Source organism: Erpetoichthys calabaricus, chromosome 17 (assembly GCF_900747795.2).
Source record: "Erpetoichthys calabaricus chromosome 17, fErpCal1.3, whole genome shotgun sequence".
Taxonomy (NCBI): Eukaryota; Metazoa; Chordata; class Cladistia; order Polypteriformes; family Polypteridae; genus Erpetoichthys; species Erpetoichthys calabaricus.
In genome coordinates this window covers 4832339-4847441 of record NC_041410.2, presented here as the reverse complement: position 1 = coordinate 4847441, position 15103 = coordinate 4832339, and the positions used below count along the sequence as shown (strand labels likewise).

The 15103-nt window shown below is 41.1% G+C and overlaps 1 protein-coding gene and 1 long non-coding RNA gene across 5 annotated transcripts in view; one reads left to right on the top strand and one right to left on the bottom strand.

Moving 5' to 3' along the window:
- The first annotated feature begins 13 nt into the window (after positions 1 to 13).
- Positions 14 to 1055, top strand: LOC127526162 (uncharacterized). Its single transcript, XR_007933786.1, has 3 exons — positions 14 to 37; positions 510 to 615; positions 911 to 1055. It is a non-coding gene; the product is annotated as an uncharacterized LOC127526162 (long non-coding RNA).
- Positions 1056 to 1775: 720 nt separating this feature from the next.
- The window catches only part of fli1rs (Fli-1 proto-oncogene, ETS transcription factor-related sequence), a 101450-nt gene continuing 88122 nt past the window's right edge, over positions 1776 to 15103 (bottom strand). For 3 of the 4 annotated variants that reach the window (XM_028823728.2, XM_028823730.2, XM_028823727.2), the window contains exons 7-9: positions 10848 to 10910; positions 10707 to 10754; positions 1776 to 3367 (exon numbers count right to left, since the gene is read on the bottom strand). In XM_028823728.2, coding sequence (XP_028679561.2) covers positions 2844 to 3367; positions 10707 to 10754; positions 10848 to 10910 — 635 coding nt within the window. In that variant the 3' untranslated portion in view covers positions 1776 to 2843. The remainder of the gene's footprint in view (positions 3368 to 10706; positions 10755 to 10847; positions 10911 to 15103) is intronic. The other variant, XM_028823729.2, reaches the window with a different exon arrangement.

Below are 15103 nucleotides of genomic sequence, written 5' to 3'. Positions count from 1 at the left end.
GAATCATTAGATTCTCATTAGACTGATTCTTGAGTAGGTATTTGTTAACAAACCAAATGAATGAGAATCATTAGGCTGGTTCTTGGGTAGCGATTTGTTCACGAGTTAATTGAATGAGATTCGCTAGACTGATTATCGTGGAGTCCTTGTTTACGAATCAAATAAATGAGGATCATTAGACTGATTCTCGAGTAGTGACTTGTTCACGGACCAAATGGAAGAGAATTATTAGACTGGTTCTCGGACAGTGCATTTACAAATCGAATGAACGAGAATCATTACACTAATTTTTGGGTAATACCTCATTTACGAATCAATGAGCAAGAATTGTTAGAATGATTCTCAAACAGTGACTCGTTTACAAATCGAATGAACGAGAATCGTTACACTGCTTCTTGTGTAGTAATTTATTCACAAATCGAATGGAAGAGAATTATTAGACTGGATCTCGGACAATGACTCGTTCACAAATCGAATGAACGAGAATCGTTAGACTGGTTCTTGGGTAGTAATTTGTTCACAAACCAAATGGAAGAGAATTATTAGACTGGTTCTCGGACAGTGACTCGTTCACAAATCGAATAAATGAGAATTATTAGACTGATTCTCGAGTAGGTACTTGTCCATCCATACATCCATTTTCCAACCCGCTGAATCCGAACACAGGGTCACGGGGGTCTGGAGTAGGTACTTGTTCACAAACCAAATGGAAGAGAATTATTAGACTGGATCTCGGACAGTGACTCGTTCACAAATCGAATGAACGAGAATCGTTAGACTGGTTCTTGGGTAGTAATTTGTTCACGAACCAAATGGAAGAGCATCATTAGATTGATTCTTGAATAGTGACTCGTTCACAAATCGAATAAACGAGAATAATTAGATTCTCATTAGACTGATTCTCGAGTAGGTATTTGTTAACAAACCAAATGAATGAGAATCATTAGGCTGGTTCTTGGGTAGCGATTTGTTCACAAGTCAATTGAATGAGATTCGCTAGACTGATTATCGTGGAGTTACTTGTTTACGAATCAAATGAACGAGAATCATTAAACTGATTCTTGAGTAGTGATTTGTTCACAAACCAAATGGAAGACAATTATTAGACTGGTTCTCGGACAGTGACTCATTCACAAATCGAATGAACAAGAATTATTAGACTGATTCTTGAGTAGGTATTTGCTAACGAACCAAATGAACGAGAATCGTTAGACTGATTCTCGAGTTGGTATTTGTTAACAAACCAAATGAATGAGAATCATTAGACTGGTCCTTGGGTAGCGATTTGTTCACAAGTCAATTGAATGAGATTCGCTAGACTGATTATCGTGGAGTTACTTGTTTACGAATCAAATGAATGAGAATCGTTAGACCGATTCACGGGGAGTGACTTGATAATGAATCAAGTGAGTCAAGACTCATGATTCAGGTTGTACATGCACATGTGCTTTGCACATCTACTAGTGGATTGAAAGATGCTGACGACATCATGCAGGACATGCACACGCTTTAGCACTCCTGTTGAACTCCACTGAATCAATTAATTTGTGTTCATGAATCGGTTGTTACGACTCACTGAAAAGAATCATTGAAAAAGAACAAATCATTTGTGAGTTGCCCATCACTAGATCGATTTTCAATAGCAAATCTTGGAATGGCGACCTTACCATAGTCACACATGAGTGCCCCAATGTAATGCTACAGGATGAGAAGAGATACAGTACAGTTATGTTAGCCATCCCATTGATTTATTTTTGGCCCTGTCACGTATTGCCGTCTTATCTAGCAGCAACTAAGATCGTAATGAGAATGAATTTTTTTAAAGAAACGATTCTTGGGCACAGTGGTGGACTGCAAAGCCATACTGAAGTATTCTGTGCTGGAAGAATACATCCCGGCTTTATATGGTGTTACAGTCGTGGATGTGTCTCAAATCTTGGGGGACACCAGGGAAGCAAACTGATGTTACACCATGGACTGGCTGTTGGCCCTCTTCATTGTAAACCAAGAAGATCTGGAGGAATTCCTATGAGCCCACCTCCCACCTGCCTGGAAGTCTGCTCTCCCGATCTCTAGGGTTTACCACCCAGAAGATTCCCATACGTGGTATCAGTCCAGACCGAGCGCTCCTCATTTTCAGTATTTCGGTTGCCTGCCTGGCCATGAACAGTGGGTTCTGGATGGAATTCCCAACCATTGTTACAATTCAGTTTCCAGTGTTTTCTGAAAGATAAACTATACAATAACCCACCGTCCAGGGTGCCTAGAGCACTGCAGTATTGATGGAAGTTTAGGAAAAAAAAACATTTTTTGAATAAAAGCACCTTGGTAATTTTTGAAATTGACCACGATTTGATTGGAGGTGGTGAGGAGGACATTGAAGCCACAGGGTTGTGCCTTTCTAGTGGGGTATCAAAGCCCGGTAAAAAAGCTTGCTCCTCTCGTTTGATTTCACCCTGGTGTGAAATGAAATGTGTTCGGTATTTTTGGGCTCGTCTTTAAGTCTCTGTACTAATACTGGTCTGGGAACTTGTCTGCTAGTCATTTAATCCTAAGATGCATTCCGTTCAGTGTGTCCATCCATCGTGCAGTAGCAGGTAAGACAGGTCCATCCATTTGCCACCGTGTGTACTGTTCAGAGACCGAGGTTTTGTTCCGATTAAAAAACCTCAAAGCTGTTAAACATGTCCCCCACTCACGGTGACCAGAACTCAACAAACTCTTGTTATACAGTACGTGCTTGAAGGAAACTCTGCCCGCGTTTTCAAGGAATCTTTTCACTTTGTGGGCCACAAACTGGCGTGACCTGTTCCAGAGCAGTCAAGAGTGCCTTTATTTTTTTTTTAGTAGAACGGGTTGATGTGGGGGGACACGTGAGTGGTTGGGTGTCTGGGGACGGCAGGACTGCTGTAGATGGTGCTTGTGGTTGAGTTCCAGTATGTCGAGGGGGATCCAAAGTAATTTCCGGTGGCCACAGGCACAGAGGTGGAGTGGGAAGAGACAAAGTTCATTTTTTGGCTGTGGTACGGAGGGACATACTGCATATCGGGCTGGTACTTGTAGACAGCCGTGTCACTGGAGTGGCTTTGGTGTGCCTGGGAGATGCCATTAAAGTCAAACTTGTAGGCGTATCGCTTGCCGTGCACCTTGGTCATGATGTTCTTGTCGTAGTAATAGCGCAAGGCCCGGCTCAGCTTGTCATAGTTCATGTTGGGTTTGCTCTTTCTCTCGCCCCATCGTCTTGCCACCTCGTCTGGATCGGTCATCTTGAACTCGCCGTTGGTGCCTTCCCACGTGATGCAGCTTGAATTGCTACTGTCAGACAGAAGCTCCAAAAGGAACTGCCATAGCTGGATCTGGCCAGACCCTGTGGGGCAAACATTGGGAAAGTGAAGAGTCAGTTTATGGAATCTCTACAGCATAAGTCAAGTCAAACATATCATTGAAATTCAATAAGACTCCCCTACTCCAAACCCAAAACAAAACGTAAAACATCTAGTAGGGTCCTTAATATGACGTGTACTCATCATCATACAACACATCAATGCTCTCTACCACCACAATAATATGTTCCGAGTTAAGGAACTCTGTGCCCAGGAGCAGCCTTTCATACCACTCTCTTGTTTTTGGACTGCTTCCTGAAACCTACACGAACAAGATGACCCGAGATGTTTGGTTGACTCAAGTGCTGCATGAAGGACTCTCTTTGGCTCGGAAGGAAATGCCTCATGTTAAGAAGAGAAAGGACCATAACCTCACCGAGACAGGTGGACCTATTTAGGCCTTCGGTTTTGGTTTCAGAGTAGGTAATCACGAGTTCCTTAAAGGTTCTCACTCTGAATTTTTGGTGAGCAGTGTTATGTACGACTAGGAATTACAGCACAGTGGGCTCTCTGAATTCAAACGACCTGTTTTCATGGATTTGAGTATTCGTGGAAGCTAGTCGATGAGATAATGCCAGTTCCTCAAACCCCCAGACTTTGCAGCAAGAGGAAGTGGAGAAGCTTCTGTATGAAAGCCTGTCCATGGCATTATGTGACGCCAAACGCCTTTGTGGACTTCTCTGAATGCGATGTAAACTTCATTTGAGCAATGAAATTCAACAACAATCTCGAAGATATTTCTTGAATGAATGAAATGAAGCTAAAGTCAATGTTCAATCACGATGTTTTCTGCAACGGAAAAATACGTCACTGCGGTGGGTTGGCACCCTGCCTGGGATTGGTTCCTGCCTTGTGCCCTGTGTTGGCTGGGATTGGCTCCAGAAGACCCCTGTGACCCTGTGTTCGGATTCAGCGGGTTGGAAAATGGATGGATGGAAAAATACGCCAACCCCGTGAACCAGAAATCTCAGCCGCGACTGATCTTTCTTCATCTGTGGGAACAGAAATTCCTACAGCAAGCGATTAACCTTGTGTGGTATATCACCTTTTTGCTCCGTTCATTTAAATTGTATATGTGTCATTGTTACGAGTGTTAAGTGACATTTGTAATTTGTTTTGTAAAATGTATGCAAATATGTAAATCTATTCAAAATCATCATCATGTATCGATTAATTAAAGATCTGAATCTCTTTTGAGAACAACAATGATCTCATTTCCATCCATCCATTATCCAACCTGCTACATCCTAACTACAGGGTCACGGGGGTCTGCCGGTGCCAATCCCAGCCAACACAGGACGCAAGGCAGGAAACAAATCACGGGCAGGGCGCCAGCCCACCACAATGATCTCATTTATATCTTTTAAATACACTAGTTGTATCTGCTTATGTGAAAAACAATTAAAATTGCAGATTTAAACAAGAACCATAATATTCGCAGATTTTAACTTTGATGGGTGGTATTGACACATACAGTAAACCCAAACCCTAAGCCTGACCCCATAAACCTGCCCTAGGAAAGCAATTATAGTGAAGAGTAAAGGGATGAGTGGAGAGAGGCCTTGTGGTGAAAGTAAGAACAGGGTGGAGAGTGAGTGGGGACAAAGGGCGCATCCAAGGACAGAGTTCTGAGAGACAGACATTGTCCAAAGCTAAGTATGTCTAACCCCATAAACCTGTACGAGTGAAGTCCCCCAAAGAGGGTTGCCAACAATGATGGAAATTACACGTCCATACAGCAGGGAACAATGGATGGAAGCCCCTTGAAGCATTCTCCCTGTTCTCAAGGTTGGGGTCAGATGTCTAGTGCTAAACAGCACAAATAATTCTTTGAAGAAGTAACACCATAGAAACAAACATCCCAGGCAGAGGCCTGTCCTACCAATGGAGCCGATGGTAAATACAAAAGGAAACTTAACATGCTGGTGGAGAGTGCAATCAACTCGCCTTCGGACACGTTGGTGGGATTAAATGGTACACACCCAGAGAGGTGTAAGTCCCTTGAGTCCCAGAGTTTCATAACCCTAATATGGAGACGTCACCATAGTGATCCATCCATTTTCCAACCCGCTGAATCCGAACACAGGGTCACGGGGGGGTCTGCTGGAGCCAATCCCAGCCAACACAGGGCACAAGGCAGGAACCAATCCCGGGCAGGGTGCCAAATCACTGCAGGACACACACAAACACACCCAGACACCAAGCACACACTAGGGCCAATTTAGAATTGCCAATCCACCTAAACTACATGTCTTTGGACTGTGGGAGGAAACCGGAGCGCCCGGAGGAAACCCACGCAGACACAGGGAGAACATGCAAACTCCACGCAGGGAGGACCCGGGAAGAGAACCCAGGTCCCCAGATCACCCAACTGCGAGGCAGCAGCGCTACCCACTGCGCCACCGTGCCGCCCCACCATAATGATAATCTCTCTATACAGTATATAAAATCCAATGTCTGTCTGTCCACTTTTCACGAGAGAGGTGGCGCAGTGGTAGTGCTGCTGCTTTGCAGTAAGGAGACTGTGGGAGATTGTGGGTTCGCTTCCCGGTTCCTCCCTGTGTGGATAGCGCTTTGAGTACTGAGGAAAGCGCTATATAAATGTAATGAATTATTATTATTATTACTTAACAGATTTAGATTGAGTTTTTTTGTATAATTTGCTTGAACATTCCGGTTGATTTTGTGTCTTCTCTCATCGCGCTAAGCTATCATAGTTTGCATGCAGGAGAGATGTAGTCGCGCTAATCCGAGAGAGAGGCTGCGGGCCGAGGGGAGGGAGAAGCGTGACGTCAGGAGAGGAAGATGGTAGGACCCTCCACACTCACACGCCAGCCTCGGAGTATACCTTGCCTCCGCTTAGCTAGATAACAAGAGAACAACTTAACGGATTTAGATCGTGTTTTATTCTATAATTTGCTTGAACATTCTGGTGTAGATTGAGACTTCTCTAAGTATCATAGTTAGCTTGCAGGAGCGATTATTTGCGCTAATCCGAGAGATTAGGGAAGCGTGACATCAGGAGTGGGGAGCTAGGCAGGCGCATGCGGCAGCCTCTATTCAAATCAGTCTAAATCGGGCCACGTTTCGGACCATCATCCATGTTTATACCTGTTTGTTTATTGATTTTTAAAGTTTGTCCTGTTTCACGGAGCCGCAGGGGACAGCTAGTATTAAATCCACAAACCCATATATGGTTACTGAGGACAGGGGCAGCATCAGCCATGAGGCAGAAGCCAACCTTAGATGAGACACCAACCTCCACCACACCTACAAGCACACCCAGAAAGGGCCAGTTTGGAATTGTCAGTCAACCGAATGCGAGGTCTTTGAGAAGTGAGAAGAAAACTGGACTACTAGCGAAAATCAGCAAAGAAACGGTGAGGCTGAGACTGTTGGGTCTCCAATTATAATTCTATTTTTGAGGTGAGGTAGTTGCTCCAGATAAGGAAGGCAGATGTTTCAAGTTAAGGTAGTCATATACTCACTGATTATGGCACTGGAGTGTGGTGAGATGTTGCATGTTGATTAGCACACACAAGTAAAAAATTTCACTGCACTTCCTACATGTGACAGTAAGGATACTATGAACCTGTGTCAACCTGTAGCATCATCCATAACTTGCTCAGAGACTATTCGTTCCTAGCGAGACTGGAGAAAGTAGAGGACTGAACTAACTCACTTCCCCGCTCCTCTCCCATTACGGGCCAAGCATCCTCATGCTTGATTGCACTAAAGTACTGTAAATATTTCTGGAAATGGTTCTGGACATTTACTTTTGCACGTAGGGCCCACTACAAGCTATAAATTAGGTATTGTAATGGGATGCCCAGTAATGTAGATGCTGTTATTTTAACACGTTTTTATGTGTGTTTTGCAGTATTTTGTGTTTTTACAATGTCAGGATCCTGTTTCTGTGCTTTATTTTGGTGCATTTTTAAAAAGTGTTGTCCTTTGTTTACATGAGTGTCATATGACCACGTTCGTCTCGCTGATGACGTCCTGAGGGCGACACTATAAATTCATGACGGTCAATAACATACACAACATTCTGGAAGTTATCTTCTCTTTTTAAAGTAGGACCTGGAACTAGATCTGATTTCGTTTCTTCTTATTTCGTCATTTTTGGGTCCTGGTTGCTCGATTCTACTTTTTTGAATTCTCAGTTTTAATCTTGGCCTTGTCTGACTATGTCTTGGTCTTCGTTAATTACCTACCGGCTAACCTTTAATTTCTCTTGATAATCCTTGGACATGAAGATATATCTTGGGTGCCACCCCACGATGCAACGTAATATAAACGTATTGTGGAACTACACTGAAACAATGCAAAGTTATCAGGTTAATATAAATGTATTCTGGCACTGCACTTGAAAAATTTGGAAATTATTTAAAACATCCATAATAATAAAAAAGGAACCTCCCTACATGACACCCTAACCCCTTTATCTCCCCGTTACCCAAACACAGCCCTGAACAGGAGACTAAAGCCCTGTCTGGATGAGATTAGTATTACACCAGGACGGCGGTTCTCAAACTGTGGGGCGCGCCCCCCCCTAACAAAAAAGGGGGCGTGAATGTTGCCATATGTGGCGTAATTTCGCGATTCGTAGGGAAATTTTAAATTTGTATTGGTGTATCGGCAGCAAAAAATATAGGAATACATTTTATTAGGGTTTCAAAAAAACGTTAGGGGGGCGCGATTAAAACTGTTATGAAAACTCAGGTCGCAAATACTTAAAGGTTGAGAAACGCTGCACTAGGAGTCGAGGTTAAGTAATTGTTACTGGTAGGCCTCTATAATTTTAGTTCTGTCTGAATCACTCATGTCAACAACTTCTTACGGACTGCACGTTCATGTCTGAGTAAAAATTATGGAGCCTTTTACCTTATATAATAAGTATAAAAAAACATAAACCCAGGTTGTGAATTGATATGTCAGTGAATTTAAGTCATTTGAATGATTCAGATAGGACTAAAATTACAGAGGTCGTCTGGTAATAAGTACTTTACCTATTGGCTGGAGTTGGGTAAAAAGAACTGCTGGTACCCATTGTTGTGCATGAAATGAATAAGGGGGGGTGGTATGGGATGTTGGCAGTATCCCCTTGGAGGACCAAAGGTGTGCTGATTAGGATTAGGTGGTATACCGATGCTGGAAAAGCTCCTCTCAATCCTGCCCCTTCTCCTCCCAATCCCTTGTCACTCTGGAGTGTATACTCCGAACAATGCTTGCATTGTTCAATTTAGGAAATGAAAGCACATGTTTCCCTTACTTCATGAGGGAACCCCCTCCCCTTAATGCTTTGCAGCAATCGGGACTTCAAGGGGCGACCCCACCCTTATTGCTTTTGAAGACATCTGGACTTTCATGGGGGACTTCCCCCTTAATATTTTGATGATTACACACTTCATGCTATCCAGAGGAAAGCAGTGCAGAATGTCACACAACATGATGAATCTGCGCTCCAGGGAGGCTGGAATAAGGGAGGCTAGACTTTGGAGTTTTCCATTTTTTGCTTCAGAACCGTTTTGGTACTGGTACTAAGGTAATGAGGTGTCAATAGGGGTCTTGAGTCCGGCACATGCAACAGTGTCTGGTTGGAGTGATATATACACACTGCTGAGTCAAAACATGACTGCCTTCCTAATATGCTGTTGCTCCTCCATCAGACCTTCTAACTCCTGTAAGTTGTGAAATGGAGAGCCACCATACATCCAACTTGTTCCTACACATCCCACAGATACTCGATTGGACAGAGATCTGGTGAATTTGGAGACCAGGAGAACACCTTTAAGTCTTCATCGTGTTCCTCAAACCATTCGCACAGTGTGGCGGGGCACTTCATTATGCTGAAATATGTCACGTCCATCCACTATCATGAAAGGTCGTACCTAGTTTGCAACAACGTTTAAGACGATGGTATGCATCAATCTAATATCCACATCAATGCCCAGAACCAGAGTTTCTTCAGTAGAAAATTGCCCAAAGTATCCCACTCTCTTCACTGGCTTCTCTTCTTCTTCTCACAGTGTGTCCTGGTGCCATCCTTTTTCTGTAGGTAAATGATGCACCCATACCTAGCCATCCACACGATTCATCAGACCAGGTGACCTTCCTCCATTAATCCAAGGTTAATTTCTGATGATTGCTTGCCAATTGTAGATGCTTTTGATGTTGGGTAAGGGTTAGCATGGGCACTCCAACTGGCCAGCATCAGTGTAGACCCATTTGCAGCAGGGTTCAGTACATTGTGTGCTGTGACACATTGCTCCCATCATCATCATAAAATGATATGCAGCTTAGTCACAGTAGCACTTCTGTTGGTGTTTACCTGACAGGGTAGCCTTCATTGACCTCCTGCATCAATGAATCATGACTGCCCAACACATTGTCTGCAGTTCGTGGTTTTCCCTTCTTGGACCACAGTTGGTGGGAACTTGTGACCATGCACACCCCACAAGCTTATCAAAGTCACTCAGGTCTTTACACCTGATCACATCTTCTACAGTCAAAACCTTGACCACACGTATCTCATGTCAGTTCATCGTCAAATAGATTCCTGACCTTGGTGTGCGCCGTTGTTACCAGATAGCCATTGTCACTTGCTTCATATAGCAGTGTTCAGAATGTTTTTGCTCAACCATGCATCAGTGACGGGTCCTGTTACTTAACTGACATACTGAATATGGATGTGACCACTAAGCAAGAAGTTCAAGGAGCCATGATCTGTTCTGATTCTAAGGATGTCCCCCTAATAAAAGCGGTGTCAGAGGTTATAGAATACGGGACGGAAACAAACCCATTGAAGGCATAGGAGGTAGAGGACTGAGGTGACAATGACCAGCTGGATGTGTGGACTTCATCTGAGAAGCAGCCAGATGAGGACGTCATTTGAGAGTTGAGAATAAGGCCAACGAGATGAGGAGAACTAGGCTGTGGGGCTTTGGACATGTGGAGTCAAAGACAGAGACTGGCCGAGTGAGGAGATGCCCTCTGATGAAGATGGGGCATGTGAATGGAGAATGGGGGCTGAGGAAGATATCACCTGAAAGCTTGTGGTCATCTTTGAACTCACTTTTTTTTCCATCTTGCCATTTTGACTCTTGTTTAGTAAGGAACAAAAAGAACAAATTTGTGTTCCGGAATCTACTAGAAGCAAGGCTCACCCAGGCCCTGCTCACCCATAACACTAACTCACTATTCTACCCAAGCGACACAGCGACTCGCTGGAGGAGTTCAACCAGTCCTGCTCGGTCATTTATTATCAGCTTTCAGAAGTTTCATCCAAGGCTGGGCAGTGCCAACATACATGCCACCTACCTGGGTTGGCTAAGCGACTGCTGGTTGGACCAAGCACCTGGTACGGATCTGCAGAGAACATTGAGTTCTGTGTTAGTAGATATTCTCATAACTGAGCTCAGAAATGTCACTAGGCAGTCTATGTTGTTACCAATCCAGTACCTGGCACTGTCCTTGGCGCCTGTTCTGACACTCGGCTGGCTGGCTGGATTTGCGGCGGTGACCCTGCAAAACAGTGAATTCCAGGCAAATGTTTACAAGTGAATGAAGCTCATGAAAGTCATAAAAAGATCGGTAAGGGGACCACCATTAGCATGATGGATTGTTGGGATAGCAGGGACATCAGAAAAGGGCAGAGCAGCATACAAAAATGGCAAAGTAAGTATCCAGGTAGTCAAATGCCTCATAGATTAATGAGGTGTCCTGGAAGTGGGCATTCAGAGAGCAGAAATCAAGAAGTTATTAGCAGAACGGGAGATTTTGGGTTTGGGGGCCCCCCTGAAATTTATTTTATGACAGTTCCAACTGATTGGACACAAACTGAATTGTGATTCAAACACTTTCTCATCACTCCTGAAGTTAATTCATGGCTACACCCCTGGATTTAGGGGACGGGCACTAAATTAGGAGAAACCTGCCACGCTGTTAGGTGGTCATCTTTGTCTATTGGAAAAATGACAGCAAAAAGGTGCTTCAGTTAGGTGGATGAGGAAAATACGTGGATCAAATTTAAACAAATAACGATGTCACAAGCGGCAAGTAACTGGTGATGGATCATCGTCCCTACAATAACACGGAAGTGAACATAAGAAAACAAAAAGGCCAAAGTCACCACTGTCATAACATTAAAAAATATTAATAACAGGAAATAACTGTCAAAAATAGTAAAATTATACAAAGGTGGCACTACATGACATTTGCCTGGGATATGTGGACCCTCATACTTGATAGAGGTAGGCCAGGCATTGAGACTGAGGGAGGTAGGGATACTAGGGGCCACTAGAGGGAGCTGTGGGACTTTCAGAAGACACTTCAGGTGATATTCTCATAGATGTGGATGAAGGCACCTCAGGATATTTAATTATTTTTGCATTCTGGAGGGGAGTGTAACGTTCAGCTAGTACCTTAATGATTTAAGACTTTGAGTGGCAGAGGTCACAAGTAAGTTGTAACTATTGTCATTGGCGTTCTTTACTAATTTTTTTTCACTTTCCTGAGGAGCTTCTGGGACTTCTTGGCAGCTATTCTGGGATTTCTGAGCTCGATAAATTCAAACATTCATTTCTATCTATCTCAGCTTCTGACACACTTCTAATTTTGTAGCATCTTGAACAATGATAGGCAGCACCATTTTGTAACTTATCACGTCGGCTGTTGCAGAGAAATACTCCCGCAGAATTCCCCCATGAAGTTTCTTGTGTGACTCCATTGGTGCAACCCCATAAAGGGTTATATTATGCGCCATTTTGTTATCTTGTGTTTAGATCAATTTAAAAGACTTAACGTATGCTTTGTGGCATTTTCTTTCTAAGTTTTCTGACTTACTTTCTGTATTAAAGTTTTGATTCTTGTCGCAAGTTTTTTGGTGTGGCAAAAGATCGGTTAGTCTCTTTGGTTTTGACCCCACGGAGCCCTCCGTCTCGTTCCTGTTTCATCTTCTGATCCCGATAATAAATATTCACTCTGCTCCGGCAGAACAGAAATGACTGGAGGGAATTAAAGGAATACTCCACTCAAAAAAGATATGTTTTATACATTGCTGTCCCCAGGAAAACCTCACATTACTCGTGATGCATAAGACCACATGTCGAGTCAGGTCGTATACTGACAACATTCCCAAACAAATGTTAGTTTGAAGAAAAACAAGGTCAGGGCCAAAATAAACGTTAAAACAATGTGCAGCAGAAGGTTTTGGACAGGTAGCCAGAAAGTTGGACACTTGAATGACCCATTTATAATGCTGAAATGAGCATCCCCTCCTTGCTGTGTCTCTAGTTAAACCCGTGGCAGCCTACAAATCCAAAATGGCAACGTCGATAGATAAACAACATGGTGTCGCGGAATATTCATAGCATAACCAAAATTATTGACATTCCATAGATAGATAGATAGATAGATAGATAGATAGATAGATAGATAGATAGATAGATAGATAGATAGATAGAATTTGGTATAGTAGGCAGGATTAGATAGATAGATAGATAGATAGATAGATAGATAGATAGATAGATAGATAGATAGATAGATAGATAGATAGAAAGAATTTGGTATAGTAGGCAGGATTAGATAGATAGATAGATAGATAGATAGATAGATAGATAGATAGATAGATAGATAGATAGATAGATAGATAGATAGATAGAATTTGGTATAGTAGGCAGGATTAGATAGATAGATAGATAGATAGATAGATAGATAGATAGATAGATAGATAGATAGATAGATAGATAGATAGATAGATAGCAAGAATTTGGTATAGTAGGCAGGATTAGATAGATAGATAGATAGATAGATAGATAGATAGATAGATAGATAGATAGATAGATAGATAGATAGATAGATAGCAAGAATTTGGTATAGTAGGCAGGATTAGATAGATAGATAGATAGATAGATAGATAGATAGATAGATAGATAGATAGATAGATAGATAGATAGATAGATAGATAGATAGATAGATAGAATTTGGTATAGTAGGCAGGATTAGATAGATAGATAGATAGATAGATAGATAGATAGATAGATAGATAGATAGATAGATAGATAGATAGATAGATAGATAGATAGAAAGAATTTGGTATAGTAGGCAGGATTAGATAGATAGATAGATAGATAGATAGATAGATAGATAGATAGATAGATAGATAGATAGATAGATAGATAGATAGCAAGAATTTGGTATAGTAGGCAGGATTAGATAGATAGATAGATAGATAGATAGATAGATAGATAGATAGATAGATAGATAGATAGATAGATAGATAGATAGATAGATAGAAAGAATTTGGTGTAGTAGGCAGGATTAGATAAGATAGATAGATAGATAGATAGATAGATAGATAGATAGATAGATAGATAGATAGATAGATAGATAGAAAGAATTTGGTGTAGTAGGCAGGATTAGATAGATAGATAGATAGATAGATAGATAGATAGATAGATAGATAGATAGATAGATAGATAGATAGATAGATAGATAGATAGCAAGAATTTGGTATAGTAGGCAGGATTAGATAGATAGATAGATAGATAGATAGATAGATAGATAGATAGATAGATAGATAGATAGATAGCAAGAATTTGGTATAGTAGGCAGGATTAGATAGATAGATAGATAGATAGATAGATAGATAGATAGATAGATAGATAGAATTTGGTATAGTAGGCAGGATTAGATAGATAGATAGATAGATAGATAGATAGATAGATAGATAGATAGATAGATAGATAGATAGAATTTGGTGTAGTAGGCAGGATTAGATAGATAGATAGATAGATAGATAGATAGATAGATAGATAGATAGATAGATAGATAGATAGATAGATAGATAGATAGATAGATAGATAGAATTTGGTATAGTAGGCAGGATTAGATAGATAGATAGATAGATAGATAGATAGATAGATAGATAGATAGATAGATAGATAGATAGATAGATAGAAAGAATTTGGTGTAGTAGGCAGGATTAGATAGATAGATAGATAGATAGATAGATAGATAGATAGATAGATAGATAGATAGATAGATAGATAGATAGATAGATAGATAGAATTTGGTATAGTAGGCAGGATTAGATAGATAGATAGATAGATAGATAGATAGATAGATAGATAGATAGATAGATAGATAGATAGATAGATAGATAGATAGATAGAAAGAATTTGGTGTAGTAGGCAGGATTAGATAGATAGATAGATAGATAGATAGATAGATAGATAGATAGATAGATAGATAGATAGATAGATAGATAGAATTTGGTGTAGTAGGCAGGATTAGATAGATAGATAGATAGATAGATAGATAGATAGATAGATAGATAGATAGATAGATAGATAGATAGAATTTGGTGTAGTAGGCAGGATTAGATAGATAGATAGATAGATAGATAGATAGATAGATAGATAGATAGATAGATAGATAGATAGATAGATAGATAGATAGATAGATAGATAGAATTTGGTATAGTAGGCAGGATTAGATAGATAGATAGATAGATAGATAGATAGATAGATAGATAGATAGATAGATAGATAGATAGATAGAAAGATTTTGATGTAGTAGGCAAGATTAGGTAGATAGATAGATAGATAGATAGATAGATAGATAGATAGATAGATAGATAGATAGATAGATAGATAGATAGATAGATAGATAGATAGATAGATAGATAGATACTTTATTAATCCCCAAGGGGAAAT